Source organism: Dermochelys coriacea, chromosome 4, assembly GCF_009764565.3.
Source record: "Dermochelys coriacea isolate rDerCor1 chromosome 4, rDerCor1.pri.v4, whole genome shotgun sequence".
NCBI lineage: Eukaryota > Metazoa > Chordata > Testudines > Dermochelyidae > Dermochelys > Dermochelys coriacea.
In genome coordinates this window covers 119,060-145,214 of record NC_050071.1, presented here as the reverse complement: position 1 = coordinate 145,214, position 26,155 = coordinate 119,060, and the positions used below count along the sequence as shown (strand labels likewise).

Genomic DNA, 26,155 nt, shown 5'->3' with positions numbered 1-26,155 from the left:
TTTCGATCAATGGGGATTCTGGTGAAAGACTCACCAGACTCTTGATTTCTGAGTCAAACCTGGGTTTGAACACTACTCTCAGGATCTGAAAGACAAGTTATCAAGAATTGTGACCAGTAGGGAGATTCTCCTTTATCATTACCAGCAGCCTTCTCATATTGTTGCCTTTGTGTTTGTTAACATTCATGCATATTAATTCCCTATTAATCAGGTTAAACAGGGCATTTGCAGAACAGACCTGAACAGAGAACTCCTGCATCTTCTTTGTGTCCACAGTTGTGATGGCCCCATCCTCTGGAAGGACATACCCAGAGATAGGATTCATTTCCAGAGCAGTTCAATTCATCCAGCCAGATCTGTCCTGATCCTTCCCCATAATGAGCAGCAGTTACATTGACGGAATGTCCACATCCCAATTGTTTGCAAACAACATTGGCATCTGATAGGTCCCAGGAATCATCACAGACTGTCCCCCAGGTGCCTCTGTAATTTACCTCCACTCTCCCTTCACAATGGTCTGCTCCATTTATGAGTCTGACTTGCTTGCTCCCTGTTAAAATAAATTTCAGCTGTTAATAGATTCCATTACTGTTGAAAAATGAGGATGTTCCAGAAATTCAACAACTAAGAAAATAATGCTGACATCCTTAGCAATTCTTGACTGTGTTTTCTCAGACTTGGACATAACAGAATGTTACACAGGTTTCAGAGTAGCAGCCGTGTTAGTCTGTATTCGCAAAAAGAAAAGGAGTACTTGTGGCACCTTAGAGACTAACAAATTTATTAGAGCATAAGCTTTCGTGAGCTACAGCTCACTTCATCGGATGCATTCGATGAAGTGAGCTGTAGCTCATGAAAGCTTATGCTCTAATAAATTTGTTAGTCTCTAAGGTGCCACAAGTACTCCTTTTCTTTTTGAGAAAGTTACACAGGATCTCACCTCCAACATACTTCATAGTTTTCAATCCTCTCAGGGCCTGTTCTTTATTTAGACTTAGAAGGATGTTTATTTGTCATGGCTGTGGTTTCTTTGACAAAACCTGTGACTTTTATATTCCCACCTTGACTCTCATAAATAGTCAAGCGCTGTGTCATTGTTGCTAGCCTAATGCTCAGCATGTGCAAAGGATAAATATAGTGCAGTGGTTCCCAAACTTTAACAGCCCGCGAACCCCTTTCACTAAATTGTGAAATCTCGTGAACCCCCTCCTAAAAATGAATGTTTCCAGGGATTTAAATTTCAATTTCCTCAATGTGATGCAATGTGAAGCAAAGCACTTGCTTTGCTCTGCACAACTCTTGGAAGTCCGGAACCAGTGGAGAAGATAAAGTCTCAGGTTTGGTTTAGCATCAAGTCTGTTTCTGTATTTGGTTTTCAGATGTGCATATGAGGAAAACTCTTTCTTGCATAAGTATGTTGTTGAAAATGGTAACAAAACTGCAGCAGCTTTTTCTGCCAGAAGGGAAAAACTCATTTCTTCGTTTCTTGAACTCAGCCAAAAGTTGATCAATGACAGATTTCCGAAACTCCTTTTCAGTTCGTAATCACAGGAGATCTCAATTAATTTCTCTTTTTCCTCAGTATTCAATATCTGCACTTCGGGCTGCTGGCTCCCCCACTGACAGGGGCTGGGCTCGGGCTGCCAGCCCCAACTGCCCGGCCCCACACTCCCTGGGGCTCGGGCTGCCTGTCCTGCAACAGCGTCCCACCTGCTGCCTCCAATACCCAGGGTCCTCTGGCTACAATTAATGAAATTTTTGTGGCGAACCCCCTGTATCGTTCTGCGAACCCCCAGGGGTTCGTGAACCCCAGTTTGGGAACCACTGATATAGGGCAACTAGGATGTGAGTAGGTTTCAGAGTAGCAGCCGTGTTAGTCTGTATTCGCAAAAAGAATTCGTGAGCTACAGCACCGATGAAATGCATCCGATGAAGTGAGCTGTAGCTCACGAAAGCTTATGCTCTAATAAATTTGTTAGTCTCTAAGGTGCCACAAGTACTCCTTTTCTTTTTAGGATGTGAGTAGATATTGATTAACTTGTTGCTCTCTACGTCCTTGCTTCTACTAACACATATCTGTCTAGACCCGCAGGACTCCTGCTATTTAACATCTCAGCCATCGTAAAGCTTTAGTCCAGTGTCTGTCTTTCACAGAAATTGCCATTGGTGGTAAAATCTGTGGCATGAACAGTGGGGATTAAAGAAAGAGCCACTTCTGAGCCAAACATCAATTTGAACTTCTCCCTCAGGAGTCGCAAGATTACTTATCGTTCCACAGGATTGAATGCCAGAAAAAATCATGAATCCCACATGGAAATGATCCTTTATCATACTCAGCTACCTTTTCATTTTGTTGCTGCATTTTATTTTATTTTATTTATTTAAATATTTATAATACAATTTATTTTTTTAAATTTTATGTTATGCTTTATATTTTATTTATTTAAATATAATTCTATTAGTTAAATTCACCTCTATCAATACTCTATTGTTTGAGTTAAAATAGAGCACTTGCACAACCTACCTGAACAGATAACTCCTGCATCATTGGCGTGTCCACAGTTATGCTGACCCCATCCCTTGGAAGGACAGGCCCAGAGACTGGATTCAGTTCCAGAGCAGTTCACATTGTCCAGCCAGATCTGCCCAGTTCCTTCCTCATAATGAGCAGAGACAGTTGCATTGATGGCGTGTCCACATCCCAGTTGATTGCAAATGACATTGGAGTCAAATAGATCCCAGGAATCATCACAGACTGTTCCCCAGATGCCATTGTAATAAATTTCTACTCTCCCAGAGCATTGATCTGCACCATTTACCAGTTTGATCTGCTTGTGTTCTGTAAAGATAAATGCCAGCTATTAATGTGTCATTATTATAGAACTGGAGGATGTCTATAAGATTTCAAAAATAAAATGGCAGAGTAAGAGACACTGACCTTGTCAGCAATTCCTTACTGTGCTATCTCAGATATGGAGATTGCTATTCAGGGACTCATCTCCATCAGAAGTTGTATTTCTTTACCCTTTTAGGGCCTGTTCATCTTTCAGACTTTGACAAGGCTTAAAAGTGACGCTATGTGTTTGTTACGGACATGACTTCTGGGACAAAATCTATGATATTTTTCCCCATAAATAATGCTCTGTCATTCTGGGCATCCTGATACTGAGCAAGACTTAGTCATGAATATTTGAATTTTGGCGCTCCACCTGTTCAGTGCAGTGTGGTAAGTGATTTTTAAAATTTTTAGACTGTTAGTTAATATGTTGCTTTAAACCATTTTTCTTGTCAAAATAAAAAGTTACCATCTCATAATTTACCAAAACAATGACTTTTCCTTTTCCTTTGTTTTTTTTGACAAAAATTATTACTTTTGTATATTAATGATTCCAAACATTTAGCCTTAGTTACAAATTTTCTTTACATCTCCATACTGCAACTGCTTGCATACCAAATTGGTATTATTGGTATCCCACAAGTTATCTGGGACATTGCCTACACGTCATGAACGGAAATATCGACTCTCTCAGCACATGGATTATGTTAGTTAAACTCTCTCCGCAGTTCAGAATCACTTATGCTCTGGAACGATGTTATCCACTGAATAAAACCCACTGCCATATTTTAGAAAGTAGGAGTTCTATAACAAGTATGAAATTATAAATGGTTAAACAAGAGCTTGTAGTACTCTATGCACTGCATTACTAAAAGGAACAGCCTGTGTTCAAGGTATTACTGACAAATTTATGCCCTATTCTTAAACAACTGTTACTAGAACATCACCATCATGATGTTTTTTTTTTAAATTAAGAACAAAAAAGGAGACATTTGGTACGGAAGTTAATAGGGGAACTTAAGCTTCCAGTTTGGCATTCTGCAGCTGTCATATATTTTTTGTTGCTACAGAGTATGAGGACTGACATATCTTTGGCAGGGAGTAGACCTAATCTTACATGTTTTGTTATGTGCTATTTTGGTCTTGCTTAAGAGGAGTCTAGATTTACATGGGTGGTTTAAGATCTATGTACCCGAGTATGCATAGTTATTCTTGGGGGTGTGCATGCCTTTTCATGTTTTTAAATCTAGAATTACTTTTAAATTATTATTTGCATTCTGTTGGCTCAGTAATAGGTGTGGGCAGGAAACCATTTTCCACAAAATATTTCAAGATTTTGAAAATTTTCCTTTTCTATGTTGGGATGAAACTGAAACCTTTTGAAGGTTTTCATGAAAAATCAGAGCGAGAGTGAGCGCACAAGAGAAAATAGCCCCAGAACAGCCAATAGCCTGATAGTTTGGGTGCCCTCTGGGCATGTTGGTGGTCCAGATTCAAGTCCCTTGTCCAACAAATATTTCATTATTTAATAGAAAGTGGGAAAGCTCCAGCAGGAGAGATGAAAAAAGCCAGTAACAAGGTGATTAGGATGTACCTGGGATGTGGGTGATTGTGGTCCAAGACCTGTGTCTGAATCAAAATTGGAAATTGGAAATTCTGGGGCGAGTGCACTCTCTCTGCACATAAATCCATTATGCACTGGAGAAATCATTTAGTTGAAACTGCTGTTTTCCCACAACCAGTTTCAGTTTCAACAAATTGGTATTTTCTGGAGAGAGGGTTTTTTTTTTTAAAATGTACAACCAGCAGCCTATCTTGGAGTTTATATTCAATTTTTGAGTCTGTAATTACACTGTTTTGGACATATGTAAGCAGGTACATTCTCCATTTCTATAATCTTTTTAATACTTTTACAATAGAGACAGAAACATAAAAATGAGAAGTCTAAGAAAGCACTTTTGTTAGAAACCCACACAGCTAATGGTATACAGAAATGATGGTTGGTTGGGTGTTTTAACTCTGCATTACTGCACCTTATCAAATTTAGATTCCTTATGTAACCTTAATTCTGAATTTCCTGGGTTTGAAATACTTAAGTTTGTGATAATTACAGATTTTTACATTTAATTTACTGATCTGTACTCTCAACCTGAACTCTGCTTAAACAGTGAAAATGGGGTAGGTTCAGAAGCTAAAATAGGGAAAGAACAAGTTAAAAGTTACTTAGACAACTTAGATGTCTTCAAGTCACCAGGGCCTGATGAAACGCATCCTAGAATACTCAAGGATCTGACTGAGCAGATATCTGAGCCATTAGCTATTATCTTTGAAAAGACAGGTGAGATTCCAGAAGACTGGAAAAGAGCACATATAGTGCCTATCTATAAAAAGGGAAATAAAGGCAACCCAGGAAATTACAGACCAGCCAGCTTAACTTCTGTACCAGGTAAGATAATGGAGCAAATCATTAAGGAATCAATTTGCAAACATCTAGAAGATAATAAGGTGATAAGTAATAGCATGGATTTGTCAAGAACAAATCATGTCAAACCAACCTGATAGCTTTTTTTGACAGGGTAACAAGCCTTGTGGATAGGGAGGAAGTGGTAGATGTGGTATATCTAGATTTTAGTAAAACTTTTGATACAGTCTCGCATGACCTTCTCATTAAGAAACTAGGGAAGTACAGCCTAGATGGAGCTACTATAAGGTGGTTGCAGAATTCGTTGGAAAACCGCTCCCAGAGAGTAGTTATCAGTGGTTCACAGTCATGCTGGAAGGGAATAATGAGTAGGGTCCAGCAGGGATCAGTTCTGGGTCTGGTTCTTTTCAATGTCTTCATCAATGATTTAGATCATGGCATAGAGAGTACCCTTATAAAGTTTGCAGATGATACCAAGCTGGAAGGGGTTGCAAATGCTTTGGAGCATAGGTTGAAAATTCAAAATGATCTGGACAAACTGGAGACATGGTCTGAAGTAAATAGGATGAAATTCAGTAAGGACAAATGCAAAGTACTCCACTTAAACGGAACAATCAGTTGCACACGTTACAAAATGGGAAATGACTGCCTAGGAAGCAGTCCTGCGGAAAGGGATCTAGGGGTCATAGTGGATCACAAGCTAAATATGAGTCAACAATGTAACACTGTTGCAAAAAAAAGCAAACATCATTCTGGGGTGTATTAGTAGGAGTGTTGTAAGCAAGACATAAGTAATTCTTCCACTCTTCTCCGCGCTGATTAGGCCTCCACTGCAGTATTCGCAAAAAGAAAAGGAGTACTTGTGGCACCTTAGAGACTAACAAATTTATTAGAGCATAAGCTTTCGTGAGCTACAGCTCACTTCATCGGATGCAAATAGCTCACGAAAGCTTATGCTCTAATAAATTTGTTAGTCTCTAAGGTGCCACAAGTACTCCTTTTCTTTTTGCGAATACAGACTAACACGGCTGCTACTCTGAAAACTGCAGTATTGTGTCCAGTTCTGGGCACAACATTTCAGTAAAGATGTGGACAAATTGAAGAAAGTCCAGAGAAGAGCAGCAAAAATGATTAAAGGTCTGGAAAATATGACCTATGAGGGAAGATTGAAGTAACTGGGTTTGTTTAGTCTGGAAAAGAGAAGGTTGAGAGGGGACATGATAACAATTTTCAAGTACCTAAAAGGTTGTTACAAGGAGGAGGGAGAAAAATTATTCTCCTTAAATTCTGAGAATAGGACAAGAAGCAAGGGGCTTAAATTGCAGCAAGAGAGGCTTAGGTTGGACACTAGGAAAAACTTCCTAACTGTCAGGGTGGTAAAGCACTGTAATAAATTGCCTAGGGAGGTTGTGGAATCTCTATCTTTGGAGATTTTTAAGAGCAGGTTAGACAAACGCCTGTCATGGATGGTCTAGATCAGGAGTGGCCAACCTGAGCCTGAGAAGGAGCCAGAATTTACTAATGTACATTGCCAAAGAGCCACGGTAATATGTCAGCAGCCCCCCATCAGCTCCCTCACCCCCACCGCTCCCAGAGCTTCCCACCCACTGGCAGTCCCGCCGATCAGCACCTCCCTCTCCCTCCCCACACCTCCCGATCAGCTGTTTTGTGGCATGCAGGAGGCTCGGGGGGAGGGAGGGGGAAGGAGCAAGGGCACTGCAGGCTCAGGGGAGGAGGCAGGAAGGGGGGCAGGGCCAGGGGTTGATCAGTGAGCACCCTCTGGCACATTGGAAAGTTGGTGCCTGTAGCTCCAGCCCCAGAGTCAGTGCCTAGACAAGGAGCTGCATATTAACTTCTGAAGAGCCGCATGTGGTTCCGGAGCCACAAGTTGGCCACCCTGGTCTAGATGGTGCTGGTCCTGCCATGAGTGCAGGGGACTGGACTTGATGGCCCCTCGAGGTCCTTTCCAGTGCTATGATTCTATGATTTTCTTTTTTCTTGGAACTTCCTTTGAAAAATACTATTATTTATTAAACATTTCATACAAGAATATGAAACAAGAGAATGCTACCATTCAGTATATATAATGATTTGAAGATTTATATATCAACTTTAATAATTATTTATTTCAACTTCTAAAGGTAGATTCACTGGTACACCCGACTAGTAAAAGCAGTCAGGGCAGGGAAGCTAGATTTACAGCTGCTTTGTACCTCAAGAGCAGAACAAAGCAGCCAAAGTGTATTAGTGAATCTGGACTCTAATTTTCAGCTGACTTATTAGTCCAAAGGGCTATGTTTTGGAAACTGGTTCTACATGAAAGGGAGTCCATGGGCCCCAATATCACTGCACTTTAAGGGATCTATGCTTCTGCCTCATTTCTCTTGGCAGTGTTGATAATAGTGTGCAGTGGGTCCAAGGTAGCAATGCCATGGGAAGCCTTTCAAGCATAGATTAGAGCATGTGGAACCAAATCTTTAAAGAGCACTAGCAGTTGTAGTCAAGTAATGTACCACTGAGAACTCTTGAAACATGTGCCCATTTTACCTTATATCAATGACTCATCTACAACTAACAGAAATTGTTGCATGCAGTTTAGGTGTATAAGCAGAGCAGTGACTGATTGAGTCACCACTGATGCTGCCATGATTCCAATAAAGAATTACATGAGCTGTTGATTTGAGCCTATCTGTAGCATATATATTCACAACAATTAGATAAAAGAAACATTAATAACTTAGCTTAATTATAACCTAATTTCTTGAAATATAGTGTATGCACAAAATTTTAATAAATTTTAACTGTATGGAGAGTTTGAAGAATCTGTTTTATTCCATTATTAAAATCATTTGGGACAAAAAGACACATTTTTAAAAATTAGTACTTTAACGCAAAATGGATATTTTAACTCAAAAACTGGAATTACTTGTGATTTCCAGAAAATTAAGTTTATACTCATAGAATAAATGTAGTAACTCTGGGGAGGGTGTGATGTAGTTTTTTACATAACAAAGAGGTTGAATGCCTGCTTTAAGTGCAAAACAGAATTCATCCTTAACTATGAAACTGTGATTGGTGCATTCATAATTCGCTTTTACCCCGGTTAAATAGAGCAGAAACAGAGCTAACCTGAGCAGAGCACTCCTGCATCTTCATGATGCCTGCAGTTGTGCTGACCCCATTCCCTGGAAGGACAGGCCCAAAGGTTGGTTTCTGTTCCAGAGCAGTTCACATCATCCAGCCAGATCTCCCTTGATCCTTGCCCATAATGAGCCGAGCCAGGTGCGTTGATGGCATGTCCACAACCCAACTCTTTGCAAACGACATTGGCATCTGACAGGTCCCAGGAATCGTCACAGACTGTCCCCCAGGTGTCTTGGTAATAGATTTCCACCCTGCCGGCACAGTGATCTGCCCCATTCACCAGTCTGATCTGTTTGCTTCCTGTAGGGTTAAATCTCAGCTGTTAATTTGTCATAGGAACAAGATGATGATCATGAGATTTCAGAAGTAAAATAGCTGAGCAAACTATACCAACATCCTCAGCAGCTTCCTACTGTGCTGTGGCAGAGACTGGTTCTCGGCTCCCACGTGGCTCATTCACACTTTGGAGGACTGTAAGTGAGGCAGTATGTTGATAATGCCCATAACCCCTCGGCCAAAATTCAAGACATTTAAAGTTGCTTCCCTGCTCAAATGGCTGCTCTTTGTCATAACAGACAGCCAGCTACTGAGCTAGACTCTTCCATGAATTTAGAAATGTGGCTATCCCTAAGCCTGCTTTCAATTGGGCCCATATGCGGTCAATGTGACTCTTTCCATTCACTTCACAAGGCTTTTGGATCAAAACTGACAGGTCCAGTGCAGTGCTACATTGTTTAATACATTGTTTTAATCTATTATATAAGAATTATAACATAGCTTCAAAAAATGGTTGTGCCATGACTTATTGTTCACATATTGAAAGGATGACTTTTGCATTTTTGCTATGACAAATGTGCAGGATTTGTTGTATGCGTTCTCTGAATCTCCTCATTGTAGCTGCCTGCACACCACCCTGGCATCATTAGTGTTCCACAGGGCACCCAGGATACAGCATTGAACACCACGGAGATAAACCTTGACTCTCCCATCATTCCAACTTTCACCACTCTGAGCAAATCAGACCTGAGTTCTGGAGTGATGTGATTATGTTGAATAGCACTTACTACAGTATACTACAAATTATACGTTCTATATGTATGAAATTATAATTATTAAACAAATGTCCACAGTAGAGAATTTGCTCCACTGATAAAAGAAGCAGCCTCTGTTACCAGGTCACATTTGTATCCAGAATTGGAGAACTGAAAGAGTTAATGAAGTGTAGACCTAATTCTGCAAAGCAATTAAACGTGTGCTTACTTTGCAGAATCGAGACCCAAGACAGGAAATTATACTCTTGAATTGAAGTCTCATTTTATTATTTACTTAATTACATTCTTAAAGCTGGTTGAAATTTTTTAACAGAAAAATTTCCCCAGTAAAATATGTGATTTTGTCAACATTGATTCCCTGCCCCAGCAGGAAAATGTCAATTTCAATGAAATTTCCCAATTTTTCAATGGGAAAGTTAGACAAGAAACATTTAGCTTCAAATGACCATCCTGAAATGTCAAAAATTTTAACACATTCAAACAAAATGTTTAATTTCAATCAATAATGCCAACCAAAAAAAAATCATTCCAACGTTTCTGAATAGAACCTTTTTGGAACTTTTGCTTACATGAAAATTATTGATATTTTATCTTTTTGTCCTGTTTCTGAATGAAAAGAAATACAGAAATATCTGAATTTCCCAAGGGATGGAAATTCCATTTTCTGGACAGTTCTACTGGAAATTCACTATTATGAAGTCCATTTTCGCAAAAGAAACAGACAAAGAAAACCAAAAAACCTGAAGAGCAGTCCTTCTTGGGATGGTTCCTCGTTGAGATGGTAATGGGGAAAATGAGTTACACTCTTGAACTGAAGTGACATTTCATTATTTATAGGGCTGTCAAGTGATTAAAAATTAATCGTAATTAATCGCACTGTTAAACAATAATAGAATACCATTTATTTAAATATTTTGGGTGTTTTCTACATTTTCAAATATATTGATTTCAAGTACAACACAGAAATACAAAGTGTACACTACTCACTTTATATTTATTTTTGATATCAAGTATTTTCACTGTAAAAAAACCCAAAAGAAATAGTATTTTTCAATGCACCTAATACAAGTACTGTAGTGCAATCTCTTTATCAGGAAGGTTGAATTTACAAATGTAGAATTATGTACAAAAAACCTGCATTTAAAAATAAAACAAATGTAAAACTTTAGAGCCCTCAAGTCCACTTAGTCCTACTTCTTGTTCAGCCAATCGCTCAGACAAACAAGTTTGTTTATATTTGCAGGAGATAATGCTGCCCACTTCTTGTTTACAAGTGACAAGTGACAATAGGTGTTGCAAGATATTTAGATGCCAGATGCGCTAAAGATTCATATGTCTCTTCATGCTTCAACCACTATTCCAGGGGACATGTGTCCATGCTGATGATGGGTTCTGCTCGATAACAATCCAAAGCAGTACAGACTGATGCATGTTCATTTTCATGATCTGAGTCAGATGCCACCAGCAGAAGGTTGATTTTCTTTTTGGTGGTTCGGGTTCTGTAGTTTCTGCATCAGAGCATTGCTCTTTTAGGACTTCTGAAAGCATGCTCCACACCCTGTCCCTCTCAGATTTTTGGAAGGCATGTCAGATTCTTAAACCTTAGGTCAAGTGCTGTACTTATCTTTAGAAATCTCACACTGGTACCTTCTTTGTGTTTTGTCAAATCTGCAGTGAAACTGTTCTTAAAATGAACAACATGTGCTGGGTCATCATCCGAGACTGCTATAACATGAAATATATGGCAGAATGCAGGTAAAACAGAGCAGAAGACATACAATTCTCCCCCAAGGAGTTCAATCACAAATTTAATTAACACATTGTTTTTAATGAGCGTGATCAGCATGGAAGCATACCTCTGGAATGGTGGCTGAAGCATGAAGAAGCATACGAATGTTTAGCATATCTGGCATGTAAATATCTTGCAGTGCGGCTACAACAGTACCATATTCTCACTTTCCGGTGACATTGCCAATAAGAGGGCAGCATTATCTCCGGTAAATGTAAACAAATTTGTTTGTCTTAGTGATTGACTGAACAAGAAGTCCAACTGAGTGGACTTATAGGCTTTAAAGTTTTACATTGTTTTGTTTTTGAGTACTGTTACATAACCAAAAAAATCTACATTTGTACATTGCACTTTCATGATAAAGAGATTGCACTTCAGTACTTGTGTGTGGATGAATTGAAAAATACTATTTCTTTACTATTCCTTACAGTACAAATATTTGTAATAAAAATAATATACACTGATTTCATTTACAACACAGGTTTCAGAGTAGCAGCCGTGTTAGTCTGTATTCGCAAAAAGAAAAGGAGTACTTGTGGCACCTTAGAGACTAACAAATTTATTAGAGCATAAGCTTTCGTGAGCTACAGCTCACTTCATCGGATGTGAGTCCCAGTGTCTTGATTAATGTGAACTGTCAGCACTGAAATTATTGAGGTACAAAGGTTAATCACAAGTTAATCAATATCTCCCTACATTTGTACTTGTGCTGCCTGTTCATTGCACAGAGCTAGAGTTAATCAAACTAGTCCAATGGGTGTCCCTACTGTCTCCTACTCCCCAGGAAGACCATGATCCTTTCAGAAATTCATATATGTTGCCAGTGTAGATTGGGAATTGTAGAGGGAAGCTATATCTCTGGAGTTCTCAACTGCAAAATTTAGCATCTACAGTATATAATATAAGTTCATAAGATGGTTAAGTGAGTTTAATTAAACTGTTACCTTCACCTTGTACAGTATGACTTTATGGAAATTAAGGTTGTTTTGCTATAATATTGATTCAACAAATTACAGACAGAAAAGTAAAGTTGGACATATAAGAGTTGACACAGAATATTGAATTTAACATTGGGTGTTGAAATTATCAAGAAATAATAATTCTAAATATTATATCAAATCAGTCTTATTATAAAGAGGTACTCACTTTAATTCTATAATATTCTGGGTAGGCAATTTTGGTATCAGTACTGAGCTATATGTCGATGAAGTGAGCTGTAGCTCACGAAAGCTTATGCTCTAATAAATTTGTTAGTCTCTAAGGTGCCACAAGTACTCCTTTTCTATTTACAACACAGAATACAATATATAGGTCAGGCTTGACAAAGCCCTGGCTGGGATGATTTAGTTGGGGATTGGTCCTGCTTTGAGCAGGGGGTTGGACTAGATGACCTCCTGAGGTCCCTTCCAACACTGATATTCTATGATATATGAAAATGTAGAAAACCATCCAAAATATTTAATAAATTTCAATTGGTATTCTATTATTTAACAGTGCTATTAAAACTGTGATTAATCGCGATGAACTTTTTTGAGTTGTGATTAATTGACAGCTCTAATTATTTACTTATTTAAATTCTTAAATTTCCAGATTTGAATGTACTTTTGGTTGAACAGTTCCATAAAGCTTAATTGACATCCATAGACAGAGGGCCTATAATTACACTCTAAACATTTGAAGAAATAAATAAGTAGTGTAAGTGAAACTGACATATAATAGCCTAATTGGCAAATAGAGAAGATTCTGAACTGGGGACATATAGCTCAGTACTGATACCAAAATTGCCTACCCAGAATATTATAGAATTAAAGTGAGTACCTCTTTATAATAAGACTGATTTGATATAATATTTAGAATAAATATCTGAATATCCTACTCTTCCTGGGGAGTAGGAGACAGTAGGGACACCCATTGGACTAGTTTGATTAACTCTAGCTCTGTGCAATGAACAGGCAGCACAAGTACAAATGTAGGGAGATATTGATTAACTTGTGATTAACCTTTGTACCTCAATAATTTCAGTGCTGACAGTTCACATTAATCAAGACACTGGGACTCACATGCTATTTCTGTTCTGGGGCCCCAGGCAGCTCTGCCAGTGCATTTCTAACCTGAAGCAATCATTCAAGTTAACTACTCAAGTCTTTTGCTTCTCTTGATGAGTGTTTTGTCTTTTTTTAATATTAGGTAATGAAATATGTGAGTAAGTGAATAAGAAAAGAGACACAGTAGACTCCTTCTCACTTCTGACTCATATATGGCTTTGAACTTGCTTCTCAGGATCTGAAAGGCTACAAATACCAAAACATTGTGTGACTAGTAAGGAGATGCTCCTTTATCTTTATCTGCTGCCTTCTTATTTTATTGCTTTAAATTTAATTAATCAAGTTAAAGAGAGCATTCATAAAACTGACCTGAGCAGATAACTCCAGCATCTTCATGATCTCCACAGTTGTGCTGACCCCATTCCCTGAAAGGACAACCCCAGAGATAGGATTCATTCCCAGAGCAATTCACATCATCCAGCCAGATCTTCCCAGATCCTGGCCCGTATCGAGCAGAGCCAGTTGCATTGATGGCGTGTCCACATCTCAGTTGTTTGCAGGCAACGTTGGCATCTGATAGATCCCAGGAATTATCACAGACTGTTCCCCAGGTGCCATTATAATAAATCTCCACTCTCCCAGAGCAGTGATCTGTCCCATTCACCAGTCTAATCTGTTTGTTTTCTGTAGGTATAAATCCCATTTGTTAATATGTCATTTTCTTATCCTACAAAAAGAAACTTTTTGTAAGAATTTAGAAATAAAACATCTGAGCAAATGATAGACATCTTTCTAACTGCTATTCCAGATGTGAAGATGTTTCAGGTTTCCAGATGGGTTCTCATCTCCTGTACACTCTGTAATTCTCAGTCCCTACAGGGCCTATACCTCAGTCAAATTTGAGGGGGGAGAGGGTTATATTTTGTCATGGCCGTGACCTCTGTGACAAAATCCATGATGTTTAAGGTTTAAATTTACTCCCATAAAATGTCATTCTTTTCTCATTCTCAGTAGCCTGCAAGATTCCTCCATGATGTTTTGCAAATTTGTCTCACTATATGCACTGTGTAGTGGAGTAATGGCTTTAAATCCTAGTTGGAAATATTCTTCTGTACACTGCTTTACTGGTCAAAGAGCAAGAGACTCTTTTGTACTTTTATTTCCATTTATCCAAGTGACCATTTTGTAATTCTACATTACATTCTCAGAAAGCAAATATTTGAGATAAGAAGCATATAAATGACTGAAATGCATAACACCTTTTACTAACAAGTTTTACCCTAAGCTTACAAATAATTTTAGTCTCCAAGTGGCTAACAACTTCCTGGTGCAAGTGCTAGAGGAACCAACAAAGGGCCGTGCTCCTCTTGACCTGCTGCTCACAAACAGGGAACAATTGGTAGGGGAAGTAGAAGTGGGTGGTAATCTGAGAAGCAGTGACCATGAGATGGTCGAGTTCAGGATCCTGACAAAAGGAAGAAAAGAGAGCAGCAGAATACAGACCCTGGACTTGAGAAAAGCAGACTTTGACTCCCTCAGGGAACTGATGGGCAGGATCCCCTGGGAGGCTAATATGAGGAGGAAAGGAGTCCAGGAGAGCTGGCTGTATTTTAAAGAAGCCTTATTGAGGGCACAGGAACAAGACATCCCAATGTGCAGAAAGAATAACAAATATAGCAGGTGACCAGCTTGGCTTAACAATGAAATCTTTGGTGAACTTAAACAGAAAAAGGAAGCTTACAAGAAGTGGAAACTTGGACAGATGACTAGGGAGGAGTATAAAAACATTGCTAGAGCATGCAGGGGTGTAATTAGGAAGGTCAAAGCACAGTTGGAGTTGCAGATAGCAGGGGATATGAAGGGTAACAAGGAGGGTTTCTACAGGTATGTTAGCAACAAGAAAAAGGTCAGGAAAAGTGTGAGGCCCTTACTGAATGGGGGAGGCAACCTACTGACAGATGATGAGGAAAAAGCTGAAGTTCTCAAATGCTTTCTTTGCCTTGGTCTTCACTGACAAGGTCAGCTCCCAGACTGTTGCACTGGGCAGCACAGTATGGGGAGGAGGTGAGTAGCCTTCAGTGGTGAAATAATAGGTTAAGAACTATTTAAGTCCATGGGGTTGGATTTAATGCATCCAAGGGCGCTGAGGGAGTTGACTGATGTGATTGCAGAGCCATTGGCCATTATCTTTGAAAACACATGGAGATCGGAGGAGGTCCTGGATGATTGGAAAAAGGCAAATATGGTGCACATCTTGACCAAGGGCAAGTCATGCCTGACCAATCTGATTGCCTTCTATGATAAGATAACTGGCTCTGTGAATATGGGGAAAGTGATGCACGTGATATATGTTGACTTTCGCAAAGCTTTTGATACGGTATCCCACAGTATTCTTGCCAGCAAGTTAACAAAGTATGGTTTGAATGAATGGACTATAAGGTGAATAGAAAGCTGTCTAGATCATCGGGCTCAATGGATAGTGATCAATGGCTCCATGTCTCCTTGGCAGCAAGTATCAAGTGGAGTGCCCCAAGGGTTGGTCCTGGGGCCAGTTTTGTTCAACATCTTTATTAATGATCTGGATGATGGGATGGATTGCACCCTCAGCAAGTTTGTGGATGACACTAAGTAGTGGGGAGAGGTAGATATGCTGGAGGGTAGGGATAGGGTCCAGAGTGACCTAGAAACATTGGAGGATTGGGTCAAAAGAAATCTGATGAGGTTCAACAAGGTCAAGTGCAGAGTCCTGCACTTAGGACAGAAGAATCCCATGCACCGCTACAGGGTGGGGACCAACTGGCTAAGCAGCAGTTCTACAGAAAAGGACCTGGGGACTATAGTGGACAAGAAGCTGGCTATGAGTCCATGTGCCCTTGTTGCCAAGAAGGCTAATGGCATATTGGGCTGCATTAGTAGGAGCATTGCCAGCAGATCGAGTGAAGTGATTATTCCCCTGTATTCGGCACTGATGAGGTCACATCTGGAGTAATGCGTACAGTTTCGGGCCCTTCCACTACAGAAAGGATGTGGACAGATTGGAGAGAGTCCAGCAGAGGGTAATGAAAATGATTAGGGGTCTGGAGCACATGACTTATGAGGAGAGGCTGAGGGAACTGAGGGGCTCAGCAGATAGTCGCTGCAGGTGGAAGGGCAAGGAAGAAGAGAAGAGAGGCTAGTCCTATAGGAAAAGGGGAAGAGTCAATGGAGATTACACCAAATATGAGCCCCAGGAGGATACAGGATGGGTTGAAGAGGATTATAAGGGAAAATAGGAATGGAAACAACTTGCAGCCAGAGGGAACAGGGGAGAGACTGGAGAATAGCACTGTCACCAGGAAAAGGCAGGTCTATGTGATAGGGGACTCTTTATTGAGAAGAATAGACAGGCCTGTAACTAGAGCTGATCCAGAGAATAGAAGGGGGTGCTGTCTTCCAGGTGCTAAGATACGGGATGTAGACCTGAGGTTGAAAAGGATCCTAAAGGGAGCGGGAAAGAATCCCCTAATTATCCTTCATGTGGGAACAAATGATACGGCTAGATTCTCGCTGCAAAGTATTAAGGGAGACTATGCTAGGCTGGGGAAGACGCTTAAGGAAATTGAGGCTCAGGTGATCTTTAGTGGGATCCTGCCTGTTCCTAGAGAAGGGCGACAAAGGTGTGACAAGATTATGACTGTCAACAGATGGTTTAGGGCTTTGGGATGTATGGCCACTGGGAAGCATTCACGGAGAGAGGACAGTTCTCTCGGGATGGACTTCATCTGAGTAGGGAAGGAAATAGACTTCTAGGATCAAGGCTGGCACAACTGATAAAGAGAGCTTTAAACTAGGAATTTGGGGGAGATGGTTGGGAGATAGCCAGGTAATCTCCATGCCAGATTTTAGCATTGAGAGGGAAGAAGACGAAGTAAGAAAGGGTACAGCCGTTGCTAGGAGAATGTATATAAGGAGCGAGGGCAGTGTGGATACTAGTCTAATAGGTTATACTGGCTGTAGAATGACTGTGCCTAATAGGGTACAAAATGTGAGCGAGGCCAAATAGCAAAAATTAAGATGTTTGTATACCAATGCAAGGAGCCTAGATAACAAAATGGAGGAACTAGAGCTACTGGTGCAGGAAGTGAAACCAGAAATTATAGGGATAACAGAAACATGGTGGAATAGTAGTCATGACTGGACTACAGGTATTGAAGGGTATGTGCTCTTTAGGAAAGACTGAAATAAAGGTAAAGGTGGTGGAGTAGCATTGTATATCAATGATGAGGTAGAATGTAAAGAAATAAGAAGCGATGCAATGGATAAGACAGAGTCCAGTCCGTCTGGGCAAAAATTACATTGGGGAAGATAACTAGTAAAGCCTCTCCTACGATAGTACTTGGGGTGTGCTATAGACCTCCGGGATCTAATTTGGATATGGATATGGATATTTTTAATGTCTTTAATAAAGTAAATACTAATAGAAACTGCATGATCATGGGAGACTTCCCAGATATAGACTGGAGGACCAGTGCTAGTAATAATAATAGGGCTCAGATTTTCCTAGATGCGATAGCTGATGGATTCCTTCATCAAGTATCAGAGTAGCAGCCGTGTTAGTCTGTATTCGCAAAAAGAAAAGGAGTACTTGTGGCACCTTAGAGACTAACAAATTTATTAGAACATAAGCTTTCGTGAGCTACAGCTCACTTCATCGGATGCATTTGGTGGAAAAAACAGAGGAGAGATTTATATACACACACACAGAGAACATGAAACAATGGATTTATCATACACACTGTAAGGAGAGTGATCACTTAAGATAAGCCATCACCAGCAGCGGGGGGGGGAAAGGAGGAAAACCTTTCTTGGTGACAAGCAAGGTAGGCTAATTCCAGCAGTTAACAAGAATATCAGAGGAACAGTGGGGGGTGAGGTGGGAGGGAGAAATACCATGGGGAAATAGTTTTACTTTGTGTAATGACTCATCCATTCCCAGTCTCTATTCAAGCCTAAGTTAATTGTATCCAGTTTGCAAATTAATTCCAATTCAGCAGTCTCGTTGGAGTCTGTTTTTGAAGCTTTTTTGTTGAAGTATAGCCACTCTTAGGTCTGTGATCGAGTGACCAGAGAGATTGAAGTGTTCTCCAACTGGTTTTTGAACATTATAATTCTTGATGTCTGATTTGTGTCCATTCATTCTTTTACGTAGAGACTGTCCAGTTTGGCCAAAGTACATGGCAGAGGGGCATTGCTGGCACATGATGGCATATATCACATTGGTATTTCCCCATGGTATTTCTCCCTCCCACCTCACCCCCCACTGTTCCTCTGATATTCTTGTTAACTGCTGGAATTAGCCTACCTTGCTTGTCACCATGAAAGGTTTTCCTCCTTTCCCCCCCCTGCTGCTAGTGATGGCTTATCTTAAGTGATCACTCTCCTTACAGTGTGTATGATAAACCCATTGTTTCATGTTCTCTGTGTGTGTGTATATAAATCTCTCCTCTGTTTTTTCCACCAAATGCATCCGATGAAGTGAGCTGTAGCTCACGAAAGCTTATGCTCTAATAAATTTGTTAGTCTCTAAGGTGCCACAAGTACTCCTTTTCTTTTTGCTTCATCAAGTAGTTGCTGAACCGACTAGAGGGGATGCCATTTTAGATTTAATTTTGGTGAGTAGCGAGGACCTCGTAGAAGAAATGGTTGTAGGGGACAATCTTGGCTCAAGTGATCATGAGCTAATTCAGTTCAAACTGAACGGAAGGATTAACAAAAATAAATCTGCAACTAGAGTTTTTGATTTCAAAAGGGCTGACTTTCAAAAATTAAGGAAATTAGTTAGGGAAGTGGATTGGACTGAAGAACTTATGGATCTCAAGGTAGAGGAGGCCTGGGATTACTTTAAATCAAAGCTGCAGAAGCTATCGGAGGCCTGTATCCCAAGAAAGGGAAAAAAATTCATAGGAAGGAGTTGCAGACCAAGCTGGATGAGCAAGCATCTTAGAGAGGTGATTAAGAAGAAGCAGAAAGCATACAGGGAGTGGAAGAAGGGAAGGATCAGCAAGGAAAGCTACCTTATTGAGGTCAGATAATGTAGGGACAGGCTAAAAGTCGAGTCGAGTTTTGCAAAGGGAATTAAAACCAATAGTAAAAGGTTCTATAGCCATATAAATAAGAAGAAAACTAAGAAAGAAGAAACTAAGAATACTGAGCTAAACACTGTGGATGGAGTGGAGGTTAAAGATAATCTAGGCATGACCCAATATCTAAACAAATACTTTGCCTCAGTCTTTAATAAGGCTAAAGAGGATCTTAGGGATAATGGTAGCATGAGTAGTGGAATGAGGATATGGAGGTAGATATTACCATATCTGAGGTAGAAGCGAAACTCAAACAGCTTAATGGGACTAAATCGGGAGGCCCAGATAATCTTCATCCAAGAATATTAAAGGAACTGGCACCTGAAATTGCAAGCCCATTAGCAAGAATTTTTAATGAATCTGTAAACTCAGGAGTAGTACCGAATAATTGGAGAATTGCTAATATAGTTCCTATTTTTAAGAAAGGAAAAAAGGTGATCCAGGTAACTACAGGCCAGTTACCTGTTTGACATCTATAGTATGCAAGGTCCTGGAAAAAATTTTGAAGGAGAAATTAGTTAAGGACATTGAAGTCAATGGTAAATGGGACAAAATACAACATGGTTTTACAAAAGGTAGATCGTGCCAAACCAACTTAATCTCCTTTTTTGAAAAAGTAACAGATTTTTTAGATAAAGGAAATGCAGTGGATCTAATTTACCTAGATTTCAGTAAGGCGTTTGATACCAAGCCACATGGGGCATTATTAGTTAAATTGGAGAAGATGGGGATCAATATGAACATCAAAAGGTGGATAAGGAATTGGTTAAAGGGGAGACTGCAACGGGTCCTACTGAAAGGCGAACTGTCAGGCTGGAGGGAGGTTATCAGTGGAGTTCTTCAGGGATTGGTTTTGGGACCAATCTTATTTAATCTTTTTATTACTGACCTTGGCACAAAAAGTGGGAGTGTGCTAATAAAGTTTGCAGATGATACAAAGCTGGGAGGTATTGCTAATTCAGAGAAGGATCGGGATATTATACAGGAGGATCTGGATGACCTTGTAAACTGGAGTAATAGTAATAGGATGAAATTTAATAGTGAGAAGTGTAAGGTTATGCATTTAGGGATTAATAACAAGAATTTTAGTTATAAGCTGGGGACGCATCAATTAGAAGTAACGGAAGAGGAGAAGGACCTTGGAGTATTGGTTGATCATAGGATGACTATGAGCTGCCAATGTGATATGGCTGTGAAAAAAGCTAATGCGGTTTTGGGATGCATCAGGAGAGGCATTTCCAGTAGGGATAAGGAGGTTTTAGTACCGTTATACAAGGCACTGGTGAGACCTCACCTAGAATTCTGTGTGCAGTTCTGGTCTCCGATGTTTAAAAAGGATGAATTCAAACTGGAGCAGGTACAGAGAAGGGCTACTAGGATGATCCGAGAAATGGAAAACTTATCTTATAAAAGGAGACTTAAAGAGCTTGGCTTGTTTAGCCTAACTAAAAGAAGGTTGAGGGGAGATTTGATTGCTCTCTATAAATATAACAGAGGGATAAATACAGGAGAGGGAGAGGAATTATTTAAGCTCAGCACCAAGGTAGACATAAGAACAAATGGGTATAAACTGGCCACCAGGAAGTTTAGACGTGAAATTAGACGAAGCTTTCTAACCAACAGAGGAGTGAAGTTTTGGAATAGCCTTCCAAGGGAAGCAGTGGGGGCAAAAGATCTATCTGGTTTTAAGATTTTACTCAATAAGTTTATGGAGGACATGGTATGATGAGATAATGTGATTTTGGTAAGTAATTGATCTTTAAATATTCAGGGTAAATAGGACTAATCCCCTGAGATGGGATATTAGATGGGTGGGATCTGAGTTACCCAGGAAAGAATTTTCTGTAGTATCTGGCTGGTGAATCTTGCCCCTATGCTCAGGGTTTAGCTGATCGCCATATTTGGGGTTGGGAAGAAATTTTCCTCCAGGGCAGATTGGAGAGGCCCTGGAGGTTTTTCGCCTTCCTCTGTAGCATGGGGCACCGGTCACTTGAGGGAGGCTTCTCTGCTCCTTGAAGTCTTTAAACCACGATTTGAGGACTTCAATAGCTCAGACATAGGTGAGGTTTTTCGTAGGAGTGGGTGGGTGAGATTCTGTGGCCTTCACTGTGCAGGAGGTCGGACTAGAGGATCAGAATGGTCCCTTTTGACCTTAGTATCTATGAATCTATGAATCTATGAACTGGGCTTATTTAGTCTGCAGAAGAGAAGAGTAAGGGGGGATTTGATAGCAGCCTTCAACTACTTGAAGGGGGGTTTCAAAGAGGATGGAGCTAGGTTGTTCTCAGTGGTGGCAGATAACAGAACAAGGGGCAATGGTCTCAAGTTGCGGTGGCGGGAGGTCTAGGTTGGATATTAGGAAACACTATTGCACTAGGAGGGGAATGAAGTACTGGAATGGGTTACCTAGGGAGGTGCTGGAATCTCCATTTTTAGAGATTTTTAAGTCTCAATTTGACAATACCCTGGCTGGGATGATTTAGTTGGTCTTGGTCCTGCTTTGATGACCTCCTCAGGCCTCTTCTAACCCTAAGCTTCTATGATTATATGAGCTCTGAGACTGTTCATTTTATTTCACTGGTGCTGAAAATGATAAATTCATTGCAGCCACATCTTATAATTTCTGCTAAACAAGTCAATCTGATTAGGGTCTTAATTCAGGAAACATTTTAAGTGCATATTATCCTTATTCAGCAAGGCTTGTAAGCATTTCTCACTTTAAGCACAAGCTTAAATCGTATTGATGTAAATGAGATTCAAACACAGAGTTACAGTTAAGCAAATGCTTAAGTGCTTTTCTGAATATGGATGGATCACTGACTCATGGGCTAGATGCAGTGAAGAGCAATTCTATAGTGATGGCATGCTAAAGAAATTAAACACTGAGATGTGGAGATGATAATTTGTAGTGGTCTCCCATGACTCTGAAAACTTTTGGTGTTTACAACTGTTTTGACACTGGATAAATTAATAAATATTTTATATAAAATATTTATATACTCCCTGTATTATTTATTGATAGAATTCAAAAGAATCAGGGTTCACTTTTGATTTAAATGGAACCTAAGCATCTCCTTCAGTGCTTAGCTAAATAGGGATAATTTGCTGAACAGGAGTCTTAGGTATGTCCACGCTGCAGTCCAAGGTGTGACTGCACCACACTAGTTTTAGCCACAGTAGCACAGCTAAAAATAGCATTGTAGACATGGTAGTAGGGGTCAGCACAGGCTGGCAATGCAAGTACCTATCCAGTGTTTCTGGAGTTTTGTACAAACCAAGCTGAAGCCCATAGTACCACTTATACAATGCTATTTTTAGGTCTGCTTATATAGGTAAAACTAACATATGTCTTACCTGTGATGCAATTATACTGCAGGTTGCAGTATAGATGCATCTTAGTTAACATTCACCTCATATATTGACAGGTTTCAGAGTAGCAGCCGTGTTAGTCTGTATTCGCAAAAAGAAAAGGAGTACTTGTGGCACCTTAGAGACTAACAAATTTATTAGAGCATAAGCTTTCGTGAGCTACTGCTCACTTCATCGGATGCATTTGGTGGAAAATGCACCAAATGCATCCGATGAAGTGAGCTGTAGCTCACGAAAGCTTATGCTCTAATAAATTTGTTAGTCTCTAAGGTGCCACAAGTACTCCTTTTCTTTTTACCTCATATATTATTTCCCAATTAAATGGGCTTAGTAGAGCATTCACAGAACAGACCTGAACAGACAACTCCTGCATCTTCATTGTGTCTGCAGTTATGCAAACCCCATCCACCAAATGGACATTCCCAGAGACTGGATTCATTCCCAGAGCAGTTCACATCATCCAGCCAGATCTGCTCAGATCCTTCCCCATAATGTGCAGAGATAGTTGCAGTGATGGCATGTCCACATCCCAGTTCTTTACAAATAACATTGGAGTCTGACAGGTCCCAGGAATCATCACAGACTGTCCCCCAGGTGCCATCATAATAAATCTCCACTCTCCCGGCACAATGATCTGATCCATTCACTAGTCTGATCTGTCTGTTTCCTGTAGGAATAAATCCCAGTTGTTAAAATGTCATATTCCTATTGAACAAAACCAGGTTTGTGAGATTCCAGAAATAAAAACACATAAACAAATGATACTGTCATACTCAGCAATTCCAGACTGTGCTGTTTCAGATGTGGAGATGTTGAAAGTTGTCAGATGGTCTTATCTCCTATGAACTTTATACTCAACCCAAACAGAGCTCATTCCTTATTCAGACTTAAGAGGGTTAAAGTGAGTCAGAATGTTTGCCATGGTATGAGTTCTGTGACAAGGTTTTAGGTTTTTTGCACAAAAAAAATCATGTTCTTTGTCATTCTTAGCAGCCTGCTTTTTACCTTCTATGGGCTTTGTCAAGATTCCTTCCCCACTCTGAACTCTATAGTACAGATGTGGGAACCTGCATGAAAGACCCCCTAAGCTTATTCTTACCAGCTTAGGTTAAAAACTTTCCCAAGGTACAAACTTTGCCTTGTCCTTGAACCATATGCTGCCACCACCAAATGTGTTAAACAAAGAACAGGGAAAGAGCCCACTTGGATATGTCTTCCCCCAAAATATCCCTCCAAGCCCTACACCCCCTTTCCTGGGGAAGGCTTGATAAAAATCCTCACCAATTTGTGCAGGTGAACACAGTCCCAAACCCTTGGATCTTAAGAAAAATGAAAAATCAATCAGGTTCTTAAAAGAAGAATTTTAATTCAAGAAAAGGTAAAAGAATCACCTCTGTAAAATCAGGATGGTAAATACCTTACAGGGTAATCAGATTCAAAACATAGAGAATCCCTCTAGGCAAAACCTTAAGTTACAAACAGACACAAAAACAGGAATATACATTCCACCCAGCACAGCTTATTTTACCAGCCATTAAACAAAAGGAAATCTAACGCATTTCTGCTAGATTACTTACTAACTAACAGAAGTTCTGAGACTGTGTTCCTGATCTGTTCCTGGCAAAAGCATTACACAGACAGACGGACCCTTTGTTCCCCCCCCCATCCCGATTTGAAAGGATCGTGTCTCCTCATTGGTCATTTTGGTCAGGTGCCAGCAAGGTTATCTTAGCTTCTTAACCCTTTACAGGTGAAAGGGTTTTACCTCTGGCCAGGAGGGATTTTATAGCACTGTATACAGAAAGGTGGTTACCCTTCCCTTTATTTTTATGACAGTCTTTTTCATATTTTCTCTGGGAGCATGATGGAAATTCTATTGATGTCAATGGGAGTGTTTCCATTGAGTTCACTGGGCTTTGGATCAGTGTAGTGCACTAAGGACTTACCAATAGTCAACCCATAGTTTAAAACTATTATTTCTTGATGTCAAACATTGATTCATGTAAAACAAAGACTAGCTGATTTTTTTTTGAGTTTTGTATCACAAATGATGTCAGAGTATGTCATGACTCCTTATGTTTTTAAACTAAAATTATGACTTTTGAATTTTTGTCTTGACAAAAATCTAGCTTTGGTTGTAAACTTTCTGCATCTTGACACTTAATGTTCCACAGACCATCCAGGACTCTGACCAACATACCATAAAAGGGGACTCTCATCTTACTCCACACACCAGTTATGTTCATTAAAAGTTTCAGCTATTCAGAGAGAGTGTCCTATGCTTAGAGCCCTGCACAGATACAAAATTTGGATCTACATCGATCTGTGATCCATGTGGATATAAAGCGTATATCTGTGGATTTGCAGGACTCTACCTATGCTCTGGAGTGGAAACAGTATAGGTCTGATTCATGTAAGCCCTTTAAAATATGTTCAAGTCTCAATGACTTCAATGGGATTGAAGTGCTTTTCTGAATAGGGGTCTAGAACTAACTACTGTATATTAGATTTGATATAGTCTATACATATGAATTACCAGTATAAGCTACTAAATCAGAAGGGTTAGTACCCAATTTACTGTCATAAGAAAAGGACCTGCTTGTGTTTCAAAGTTTCCATTTATTTCCACATGTGGACAAATAAGACTCAAATCCAGATGAATGGCACTCATGGATTCTGGAGGAAGTGAAGTGTGAAATAGTGGAATTAATGACAACTTTATGCCCTATCCTTGAACAGCAACTGTTCTCAAAGCCTAGTAAGTGACGATTGTGATGCCTATTTTTTAAAAGGAAGAAAAAAATAAAAATAAAAAGGCAACAAGGATGCTGGGCAAAATTTGAAGATAAAGGCTCAGTTGTGCCCCCAATGTGCCTGCTGTGTTTGCTCCTTTTACAGCTTGATTTAGAATCTAGACTACTATTCCTCTCTCCGTGCCCAGAGGTCCTCCTGTACTAGAAGCAGAGTCACACACTGAGGGGTAGGTGTCATTAATCCTGCATTTCTCCTACACCTACCTGAACAAATCACACTGGCATTATTATCATGTGGGCACTGAGACGCCTCCAACGTGGTAACAGGGCCGTGACCCAAATGGTGTTCAGAACTGTTATAGTGAAGTGAGTCTGTCCAGTCAGAGCCATTTTCTTCCCCAAAATATCCTTCACCCGAAGCCAATATGGCGAATCCACAGTCAAGCTGATTGCAAAGGGCGTTGGCAATGGATAAGTCCCAATGTGAGTCACACAGGGCTCCCCAGGCACCATGCACCTGGATCTCCACTCTCCCCGAGCACTCTTTGCTGCCGTTCACCAGCCGGAACCCTGTGTGCCCTGGGAAGAAGGGAGAAGAGTTTAGAGGGGGACCCTTTGAGCTATTC

At 40.1% G+C, this 26,155-nt stretch overlaps 1 protein-coding gene across 1 annotated transcript in view; it reads right to left on the bottom strand.

Moving 5' to 3' along the window:
• LOC119854499 (deleted in malignant brain tumors 1 protein-like) overlaps positions 1-26,155 on the bottom strand; it is an 89,319-nt gene that overhangs the window by 40,697 nt on the left and 22,467 nt on the right. Inside the window, exons 6-11 of the mRNA XM_043514025.1 lie at positions 25,794-26,108; positions 23,129-23,443; positions 13,658-13,972; positions 8,388-8,702; positions 2,525-2,839; positions 239-550 (exon numbers count right to left, since the gene is read on the bottom strand). Coding sequence (XP_043369960.1) covers positions 239-550; positions 2,525-2,839; positions 8,388-8,702; positions 13,658-13,972; positions 23,129-23,443; positions 25,794-26,108 — 1,887 coding nt within the window. The remainder of the gene's footprint in view (positions 1-238; positions 551-2,524; positions 2,840-8,387; positions 8,703-13,657; positions 13,973-23,128; positions 23,444-25,793; positions 26,109-26,155) is intronic.